The sequence below is a fragment of the Pipistrellus kuhlii genome, unplaced genomic scaffold (assembly GCF_014108245.1).
Source record: "Pipistrellus kuhlii isolate mPipKuh1 unplaced genomic scaffold, mPipKuh1.p scaffold_m20_p_3, whole genome shotgun sequence".
In the NCBI taxonomy this organism is placed as follows: Eukaryota; Metazoa; Chordata; class Mammalia; order Chiroptera; family Vespertilionidae; genus Pipistrellus; species Pipistrellus kuhlii.
Window position 1 is genome coordinate 167,732,179 of NW_023425529.1, and position 10,976 is coordinate 167,743,154.

Sequence of the window (10,976 nt, forward strand, 5' to 3'; positions counted from 1 at the left end):
TGCAATGCTGCTAATAAGCTGGGGCCCGCAAATGCAGAGGTTTCGTTTTGTGTTCATGGAGGATAGGTCCTTGGAGAATGTTGCTCCGTGCTTTGGTATCCTCTGAGAATATCCAAGCAACGGCCAGTTGGCGAAGGAGTCAGACATGACTGGGAGGTTGAAATCACTTTCATCCATTGGTTTATCAGACGGGAAGGTAGCCTGCTGCGTGGCAGGACACTGGGAGCTAGCTCCTTGCTGGAGAACAGCACTGCTTGCCCTCCATCCCTCTTGCTAGTGGGTGATCTGAGAGCACGCCGACCTGGCCGGGTAAGGAGGCGGAGCGCCTCCCCTGCCTGCAGTTCCCCGAGTGCCCACCAGCGGGCGCTGCCAGCAGCTGAGACCCGGCCTGGGGAGGAGAAGGCGGGGAGGCGGCCTCCTGTGCTCGCTGCAGCGGCTGCCACGTCAGCGCGGTCAGGGCCGAGCGGCGGCGGCGGCGGCGGCGGCATGGCTCGGATGAGGAAGGCAGCGGAGGCCTTCTGGGCCGAACTGGGCTTGCGGATCGCACTGTTCACGGCCTTCCTGTAAGCGGCTTCCGGATCGAGCCCCAGGGCCCGGCACCCTCTTGCACGGACCGGGTGGGCGGGTCCCCGCAGCGCTGCCGCCTCTCCCCAGGTCGCGGGGAGCCGGAGGGAAGCAGACCGACATGCTCTGCACTTTTTGTTTCCCTTCAGGGTAACAGAGCTGCTCCCGCCCTTCCAGAGGCTCATCCAGCCCGAGGAGATGTGGCTGTACCGGAATCCGTATGTGGAAGCAGACTATTTCCCCACCAAGTGGATGTTTGTGCGTGGAGGACAGCCCTTCCTCCCGCCCCCGGGGACGGCTTCCTGCGCTCTAGTGCCGGGAAGCCGAGGCGGTCCTTCTGGCTCCGAAACGGCCTTTGTGGGGGCTGCCACTGCCCTCGCTGATGTGCAGAGATGGCGCTTCCCCATGGTTAAGAGCCAGATTTAGGGCGCCGGGCTCTTCGGGAGGCTGTGGCTGCCGGGGACCCGAGTTTGTCTTTCCTGGGAAGCGGCTGGGTCTGAATGATGAGTTCTGTCACTGCCCTTCCTCTCCCGGGGGAGCTCCTGTGCCCACTGGTTTTGTTTGTTAACCTTTGCCATGTTCTGGTCCAGGCCATTGCCTCTCTCTCCCCGCTGTCTCTGATCCTCCTGGCCAAATGTCTCAAGCAGGCGGACACCACGGACAGCAAACAAGCCTGCCTGGGTAAGAGCTGGCCCTTCCCACCCCGTGTCTTGGTGCCCGAATGAGAAGGCAGGGCTGTTCTACATTCCAGAGGTGCTTGTATCTGCCTGGACCCCACTTGTTACCCTGGGACAGTGGTCGGCACACCGCGGCTCGCGAGCCACATGCGGCCTGGGCCAGTCTATTTTGAAGAAGTGGCGTTAGAAGAAGTTTAAAAAATTTGGCTCTCAAAAGAAATTTCAATCGTCGTACTGTTGATATTCGGCTCTGTTGACTAATGTGTTTGCCGACCACTGTCCTGGGGGACAGAGGAATAGCACTGTAAGAACTTTCAGCCTCACAGGTGGCCTGCACGCCCTGGGTTTTGTGTGCCTCAGAAATGACGTCAGCCGGCACAGTTCTCCCTGTGCCACAGCTGAGCGGTCAATTGTTGAGGGCCAGAATCATGTTGTTGTTGTTGTTAATCCTCATCTGAGGATATTTTTTCCATTGATTTCCAGATATTGGAGTAACTATTCAAGAATAGGGGAGGTGGTTTACCTTCCTGAGATTTGAACATTTTATTACTAATGTATTATTTGTTAGATCCTACAATGTGGTACGGTCATAGAAATATTAACTAAACTTTGACACTGTGTCAGCTATTTTGAAAAGCATTTTATTTTTTACATGGAAAAGAGAGATAGAAACATCAGTGTGACAGAGACACATCCATTGGCATGTCCCAACAGAGGCCAGGGATCGAACCTGCAACAGCCACAGTAAGTTGAACCGAGACCCTTTTGGTACGTGGCTGGCATTCACCACTGAGCCACGCTGGCCAGGGCCAGAACCATTTTTATAGTCAGCTTGAGCCCGATCATTCCTCTATCTCAGAAAGGCCACGGCTTGTCACTGAGACAGTGGCTGTGCAATTCCTTCAAGACGGATGCCACTAACGATAGGTTTCTTTGTCTTCCAGCTGCCAGCCTTGCCCTGGTTCTGAATGGTGTCTTTACCAACACAATAAAGCTGATAGTGGGGAGGTAAGTGCCCAGAGGGAGCCACCGGTGCCTGCCTCGGCCTTCCCTCGGCAGGAGATGGTTGATGGCACTCTTTCTCCTTATCCTTCTTTGTTCTCAGCCTGTTCTTGCTCCCTGGCCTGCCCTGCCCCTCAGTCCTGCGGGTGACACTGGGCTCTTTCCGGCCCCAAACAGCGTTTCCATTGACACCCACAGCAGTTCGGTGTCCTCCAGAGGCCCCCCCCCCCCCCAAGCTGCACTGTGACTTGCTCTTTGCCCTAAAAGGTAACCATGTGCCAAAATAAAACCACCTGTGCTAGCTTGGCTTCTTCCCCCTCTCCCCCCACCCCCCGAATTAAACACTCACCCTGGAAATAAGGCTTTTCTCTAGTGGTGACTATACTAGTCCAATCTCATTATTTTGCCTGGACACTGTGTATCCATCAGTGACCAGGATTATGGACGTCTGATACACTAAAATACAGTTTCTGGAGTTGTGACCAGAAATGACATCTGCTCGTTTCTTCCAGGCCACGCCCCGACTTCTTCTTCCGCTGCTTCCCGGATGGGCAGGCCCATTCCGACCTGGCCTGCACGGGAGACGAGGATGTGGTGAATGAGGGCCGCAAGAGCTTCCCCAGTGGACACTCTTCCTGTATGCTGCCATGTGGACTCCACGCCTATGGTTTGGGGGATCACTGCATTTCATGTAGGAAGCTTGTGGGGATGAAAACATCATACTACTCTTGTTCTTGTATCTAGAAATTAGAGGACACCCCCCTCCCCCATTTTTAAGAACCCCAAGATTTCAAAAGCCTGAGCCTCAATATTAGGGTAACTATTTAAGATTAGGGGAGATGGTTTACCTTCTTGAGATTTGGACATTTTATTACTAATGTATTATTTATTGGATCCTACAATCTGGTACTAGTCATAGAAATATTAACTAACCTTTGACACTGTGTCAGCTGTTTTGAAAAGCATTTTATTTTTTAAAATACATTTTTATTGATTTCAGAGAGGAAGGGAAAGAAATACTGGTAGGTAGAAACGTCAGTGATGAGAGAGAATCATCAAGTGTTGCCTCCTGACACCCACCCTGGGGACTGAGCCCACAGTCCGGGCATATGTCTCAACCAGGAATCGTACCATGACCTTCGATTCATGGGATGACTCTCAACTACTGAGCCACACCAGCCAGTGGAAAGCATTTTAGATTCTACCTCATTTGACACTATACTAGCCCAATGAAGTGGGTACTATTATTTTTATGATTCCCATTTATACATGAGAAAACTAAGGCGTTGAGAAGTAACCTGCCCCGAGTCATACAACTAGTTAGGATATTAACTTTGCAACACAAAATAAAGTGTTTAATTTTTCCTTTAATTTCCCTCTCCCTCATAATCAATGTTCTACTCCAGAAATATACCAAAAAAAAGGGTGGGGTGGGGCGGGGGATAAAACATATTCATGTCCCCTGGCCGCCTCCTTGTAGATTAGTGGGGAGCTTCCTTTAAAAGACATACACTTACAGGTTTTCTCTCTTCTAGTTGCATTTGCTGGGCTGGCCTTTGCTTCCTTCTACCTGGCAGGGAAGTTACACTGCTTCACGCCACAAGGCCGTGGAAAATCTTGGAGGTTCTGTGCCTTTCTGTCACCTCTGCTTTTAGCAACTGTGATTGCACTGTCCCGCACCTGTGACTATAAGCATCACTGGCAAGGTAAGCAGTCTTCATGCCCTGGAAGCTTCCATGTATCTATCATTCATCATTTTATCTCCATCACCTGGCACAGAGTTGACACTAAGAGTCTGTTGAATGAATAAACCTGTGAGTATGAGGGAGTCTGGGGCCTATACTAAGATAATGCATTTATAACTACACTAGAGGCCCGGTGCACAAAATTCGGAGCAGGGGGGTGTCCCTCAGCCCAGCCTGCACCCTCTCCAATCTGGGACCCCTAGAGGGATGTCTGATGGGATCGGGCCTAAATGGGCAGTTGGACATCCCTCTCACAATCCAGGACTGCTGGCTCCCAACTGCTCGCCTGCCAGCCTGATCACCCCCTAACCACTCCCCTACCAGCCAGATTGATGCCTAACTGCTCCACTGACAGCCTGTTTGCCCCTAACTGCCCTCCCCTGCAGGCCTGGTCACTCCTAACTGCCCTCCCCTGCAGGCCTGGTCACCCCTAACTGCCCTCCCCTGCAGGCCTGGTCACTCCTAACTGCCCTCCCCTGCAGGCCTAGTCACCCCTAACTGCCCTCCCCTGCAGGCCTGGTCACTTCTAACTGCCCTCCCCTGCAGGCCTGGTCACTCCTAACTCCCCTCCCCTGCAGGCCTGGTCCCCACAACTGCTCTCCATTGCAGGCCTGGGTCCTGCCTCCCCCACCCCCCCAACTGTCCTCCCTTGCATGTTTGATCGCCCCCAACTGCCCTCCCTTGCAGGCCTGGTCCCTCCCAACTGCCCTCCCCTGCTGGCCATCTTGTGTGTTGGAATGATGGTCAACCTGCATATTATACTTTTATTAGATAAGATAGAGGCCTGGTACATGGGTGGGGGCCAGCTGGTTTGCCCTGAAGGGTGTCCTGGATCAGGGTGGGAGTTTCCTTGGGGTGTGTGGCTGCCTGGGCAAGGGACATGTGGTGGTTTGCAAGCCAGCCATTCCCTCCACCACCACCCCCCCCAAGCGACCTAAGTGGAGGCCCTCATATCTGGGATTTATCTTCTAGAATTGAAACTTTATAGCCTGGAGTGGAGCCAAGCCTCCTGCTTGCTCTATTTCTGTTGGGATTTATATATCTTCTATAATTGAAAGTTTGTAGACTGGAGTGGAGGCCAAGGCAGGCCAGGGCTTCAGAAGCTTGGCTTCCTCCATCGCCAGGGGCAACCCTAGCCTCCTGCTCTTTCCAGCTCTGTGGCTGCTGCCATTTCTGTTTGGATTTATTTATCTTCTATCATTGAAACTTTGTAGCCTTGAGTGGAGGCTTAGGTTGGCAAGGGCAGGCGGAAAGCTTGGCTTCCTCCATTGTCAGGGAAATCCAAGCCTCCCTCCTGCCCTCTGTGGCCGCAGCCATCTTGGTTAGGTTTAGTTGCATATTTTCTTCTGGTTGGCTTGTGGGCGTGGCTTGTTTGTATAGTGGATGTGTGGTCAATTTGCATATTACTCTTTTATTAGATAGTATGGAAGATGAGAAAGGAGACTGGACCTTTTAAGGTAGGGGTGTCGAACTCAATCAGAGAAGGGGCCAAAATCTAAAATCCAGCCTAAATCGCGGGCCGAATGGTTTACTGAACAGTCATAAACTGTCATTGTGATGGAAACGCAGCGGAGTGCAGTGAGGACAGCACAGTGTGGGCCACATTGCAAGGCCTGGCGGGACGGATTTGGCCCGCGGGCCTTGTGTTTGACACATGTGTTTTAAGGAGATAACCAAGAATTAATGTCCTAATTTTTTCATTATTTTGAGGCATCATAAATTTAGAATAAACTAGAATGTTTTACAACAAACCTCAAATTTATTTACTGTCTTAAAATAAAAATCAGATTAATTGTCACCCCTAACTTGTCCAGAAATAATACTAAAATTCAAGGAGCGTAAACTAATTTTTTGAGGAGAGACAACTCCTGAAGAGTTTATTCCTTCCTCTAGAACTCTTAAAGTAGTGAAAACAATGAAAATTGTTAATAGTATGAAGTAAACGTTTGTTATTCTTTTGAATTTAAAAAAAAAAATCAACCTAATGTACTTGAAAAAGGCTTTTTATACTTAACTAAAAATGTGTTTTGCTTTAGTGCTTAGAGAACAATCTGATAATCCTATAAACTTTATTATGATCAAGTTGAGAAAGCCCTAAACCTGGGTTTTTGCAGTCCAAACAATGAGAATAACCTGGAGGGCCAAGTTCTCTATACTGTGTGCTTGCTGTCTGGCATGATTGAAGAGTCTAAAAAACTAAAGTGATTAAGAGAAGACTTCATCTCCTCTCTCTTCAGATGTACTAACTGGGTCTGTGATTGGCCTGACATTTGCCTATGTCTGCTACCGGCAGTATTACCCTCCTCTGACTGACGCAGAATGCCATAAACCATCTCACAGCAGACTTGTACTTCCTACTGCACAAAAGGACTCTGTGAATCCTTATCTGCTTGATATTTAGAAATTGGAGCTACCTCAATGGAGAAGAATAGGTGAATCAGCCCCTCTTCTCTGGACCAGGGGAAGACAAGAATTTCCTACCGTTTGACCTGTTAAAAGATACAAGTGAGGACATTAGCATTTCATTGTGTTCCATATGATTATGCAGTTTTGCCCTTGCTCACATGAGTTCACCATGAGGAGTCACAAGGTTCTTTTTCACTACTGTATGCCACACATTCTCATAAGAGAGCTTTCAATAATACTCCTACAGCATACAAATCTGGTTCATAAGATTGGTATCCTAAGACCTACAGAAGTGTTTCTTTATATAATGCCTTTTGTTGTTGTTAACCCTCACCAAGGATATTTTTTCCATTGATTTTTAGAGAGAGTGGGGGGAGGGGGGAGAGAAACATCAATGTGGAAGTGACACACACTTCAACGCTGAGGACTGAGCCTCCAACCAAAGTACATGCCCTTGACTGGAATCGAACCTGAGATCCTTCGATCCATAGGCTGACACTCTATCAACTGAACCAAACCAGCTAAGGCAAACCAGCTCGTGAGCCACACACGGCTCTTTGGCCTCTTGAGTGTGGCTCTTCCACAAAATACCATGTGCAGGCGCACATGTACAGTGCAGTTGAAATTTTGTGGCCCATGCGCAGAAGTAGGTTTTCGGCCTGTGAGAATTTTTTATGAAGAAGTGGCGTTAGAACACTCAAGGGGCCAAAGAGCCGCATGTGGCTCGCGAACCACAGTTTGCAGACCACTGGGCTAGGGAATAAATGCCTTTCTTAGAAGGATCTTGTCACAAGCCTTTACATAGTCCTACTTAATCCTAAAAGCTAGAGTCAATTCTCAAAACTTCATTTCCCTTGGAGTGTGGGGCGGCCTGGGCGAGGGACCTGTGGTGGTTCATGACCAACTAACTTATTTTGTTTCCACTTACTTTCTCTGGTGACAATTCCATCAAGCCTTAACGGGGGGAGTATCCGTTTCTGGCTGGTTTAACACTGCTTTGCATATCTTATCCAAGTTCAGCTAGATAGAGGTATTTTTAATACTGTGGACATAAATGATTTGTCAAATTACTAAGTAAACACAATAAAAAAGAAAATGGTTAGAAGTGTAGTTTCAATGCTAATAACTGATGACTGTTTCTACCTCATTTGTCCTTGACTGTGCTCATGAGCTTTCTCTCCCTTCATGACTAAAGATGTTCCCAAATGCATCAACTCTGCCAACTGGGTAAGGCAGGAAAGAAAATTACAGAGATCATTATCTGAAGGACAAATCTTTTTCTGTCCCTTCTTCATAGTGAAATAAAAGGAACGATTATAGGATATAACGGATGCTCTAGTATCTACAACTAACTTTTCTCTTTGTTGAGATTATATGTTAAATATGACCTTGTCTTTAACATTAATTTCTATTATGTATTTCCATTGTATCTTTCCCCTTTATAAATGTGATAAATAAAATGGCGAATGTGTGTTTTTTCTACTGAAGTGTAGCATTTAAGAGCTGGAACATTTTCAGAGTAAAGCATTGGTTTCTTCTTCTGACATAAGTGATTCAACTGCAGTAGTGGCTGGTTTCTGTAAACTTCTAAGATCAGTCTCAGTATTTGCCTTTAAACCGCCCTGTTTTCAACTCTAAACTATAACTACCTATGACAATGAAAACACCAGGCAAGGGAAAAGAACTTTTAAATGTTAGTTTTTTGCTCAAAAGTTTTATTTTTTAAAATGTGCTTAGTAAACCATAGGGGAAAAGAAAATGGTTATTATACAGATTTTCTTTATGGTGAATGAACCAGGTAACAGTAGGCAACAAGTAAATATGGTTTTATTTCAGTATTTACTCGAGTTTAAATATAATCATATAAAAAACAGACATTTCAAAAAGTGCAAAATATTACAAAGCTAATCAGTGCTATTGATCTTTCCATGCAAACAATACCAATTCTGGAGTTGTGACTATGTATAAAATGGTACTCTTCCAGAGTTTTAAAATAGGCGTGGTCGAGAGATTGCACATGACACAAAAGAAATAGTGCAAATAATGCACAACTAAAATTCCTCCCATTGACATGCCAACAATAATCAAGGCTCAACTACAACAGGAAGGTATGCAGCCCATACAGGGGATGCATCTGGAGTGCCCAGCTTGGGTGATTGAGGAGGCTATAAAAAACCCACTGCTTTAGGCCCCTACAAAGCCTGAGAGATATAGCAGCTCTACTTAATACATAGAAACAACAGGAAAACTACCAAAATGAGGAGACAAAGAAATGAACAAAACCCCAGAAAAAAAAAACTAAACAAAATGGAAACAAGAAATCTAGATGCAGAGTTCAAAACCCTGATTAAAAGGATGCTCAAAGAACTCAGAATTTCAGCAGCATAAAAAACAACATGGAAACCATAAAATAAGAACCAGTCAGAAATGAAAGATATACTAACAAATGAATAATTTAGAGGGAATCAACAATAGAATAAAGAAAGCTGAGAATCAAATCAGTGATTTGGACTATAAGGAAGCAAAAACACCGGATCAGAACAGCAAAAGTAATAATCCAAAAAGATGAGGAGCTCTGGGGCAACTTCAAGCACACCAACAGTAGCATCCTGGGGTGGCCAGGAGGAAGAGAGAGAGCGAGAAATTGAAAATCTACTTGAAAAAATGACAGAAAACTTCCCTAACATGGTGAAGGAAATAGACACACAGATCCAGGAAGTCCAGAGAGTTCCAAATAATATGGATTCCAAAAGACCCACACCAAGCACATCATAATTAAAAAGCAAAAGGTTAAAAACAATCTTAAAAGCAGAAAGAGAAAAACAGTTACCTACAAGGGAGCTCCCATAAGACTGTCACCTGATTTCTCAACAGAAACTTCGCAGGCCAAAAAGAATTGGCAAGAAATATTCAAAGTGATGATCATATAAAGAAGCACTCTCTAGGCCAGAAAAAGCTAAAAAAAAGTTAGCACCAAACCAGTATCACATGAAATGTTAAAGGGTCTTCTTGGGGGAGAGGGGGAAGAGAAGGGGAAAAAGACCAAATTGAACAATAAAATGACAGTAATACTTATCAATACTTGAATCTAAAAAACAAAATAAACAAGCAGAACAGAAACAGACTCATAAGTAGAGAACATTTTAATGGTTGCCAGATGAGAGGGGGGTTGGAAGGGATTAACAAGTATAAATTGGTAGTTACAGAACAGTCATGGGGATATAAAGTACAGCATAGGGAATATAGTTAATAGTCTAGTAACTATGTATGGTGTCATATGGATACAAGATTTATCAGGATGGTCATTTAGCAAACTGTAGAATGTCTAATCACTGGGTTGTACACCTGAAACTAATATTGTATGTCAACTAATTAAAAAATAAAAAATGATTTAAAAGATATACAACTAAATAAAGGATTTAAATCAAGCTTATTGGGGCTTCCAGGTTAAAGGACCAGAATTCCTTCATAGGCCAGCATGCCAGAGCCCCAAGTTCCAAGAAAACAGAAACTTTGTTCAAGACCTGGCCCTATGAATTGTCTCCATCTGGCTGTTAACTGAACAAGAAATAAGCATATCTGATTTTTCTGGAGATTTGGGGAAGTTGCAAAAAATACGGAAAAGAAAAATGGTCATGTTAATAAGACCCGAGGCTTTGTACCCAAAGCTGATGCTGACCAGAACCTAACTGTCTTTAGGGCTAATGATTAAGGGAGTGGACATGCAAGAAAGGAGAGACAGCTGAATGCAAAAGCAGCCAGGTGGAGACGATGCACAGGCAAGGTATGGGGAAGAATGGTGAACTCACATGCCCTCCTGGCTGTGGTGGCAGCCATTTCTTTCACAATACCTTCACCCCTTGCACTGCACCTCCACGTCTTCAACCCAGAAGCTCTCGGAATTGAGTGAAGCTTGCTATGTTATTTAAGAGTATATCTGACACCCATTTGGTCATTTTTTAATGTTTCATTATTATTTACAGCCAGAAAGGCATCCATTACCTTATTATATTGCTTCATGATCAGAATGCTTATTTGTATTATCCTCTAGATGTTTTGTAACTTTTAGAATAGTTTTTTTAAATGAGATATGTTCCCTAAAATGTTAGTAAATTAAAATGTAAATATGGTAACTGTGTAATTACAACCAGTGCAGAGATGACTGGTTTCATATGTAGTCCTGTGAAACAACCTTTACTGACAGTATAACTTTAAAGATAAACATTTATTCATCTACTAAGGACAGACGGAAACTCAGACAATTTTGCTACCTCTCAAGCTAGCATTATTCAGCAGATGTTGAAATCGGTAGATTCTAAACATATTTAGGAATTTCTAGCTCTAAGTTATTTGCCTTCATTACTTTTCTTTATAAAGTTGTACAATTACATAAATAAATATCTGTTTCCAGAGGACGGAAAAATCAAGCTTATTATCCTCTATAATATATTGAATATAATCATGATAACATAGGTGAAAACACAACAAATAAAGCTCTTCTACAGTTACTGCCCCAGACCAGCAGGATAGAAACATTTCTTATAACAAGCAGTGGTTTATCCAGGAACCTAGAGTTATGCCG

At 45.1% G+C, this 10,976-nt stretch overlaps 1 protein-coding gene across 2 annotated transcripts; it reads left to right on the top strand.

Annotated features, from left to right (window-relative positions):
• The first annotated feature begins 395 nt into the window (after nt 1-395).
• PLPP5 (phospholipid phosphatase 5) lies at nt 396-6,929 on the top strand. Of its 2 annotated transcripts, none has more exons than XM_045588877.1 (7): nt 396-563; nt 714-822; nt 1,155-1,245; nt 2,186-2,249; nt 2,756-2,934; nt 3,779-3,949; nt 6,226-6,929. In XM_045588877.1, exons 1-7 carry the CDS (start codon nt 487-489, stop codon nt 6,387-6,389), a joined length of 855 nt encoding a protein of 284 aa, XP_045444833.1. In that variant the 5' UTR covers nt 396-486; the 3' UTR covers nt 6,390-6,929. The 2 variants fall into 2 exon arrangements, with proteins under 2 accessions (XP_045444833.1, XP_036311129.1); XM_036455236.2 differs by having other exon boundaries at nt 399-563; nt 2,756-2,880.
• Nucleotides 6,930-10,976: the final 4,047 nt, after the last annotated feature.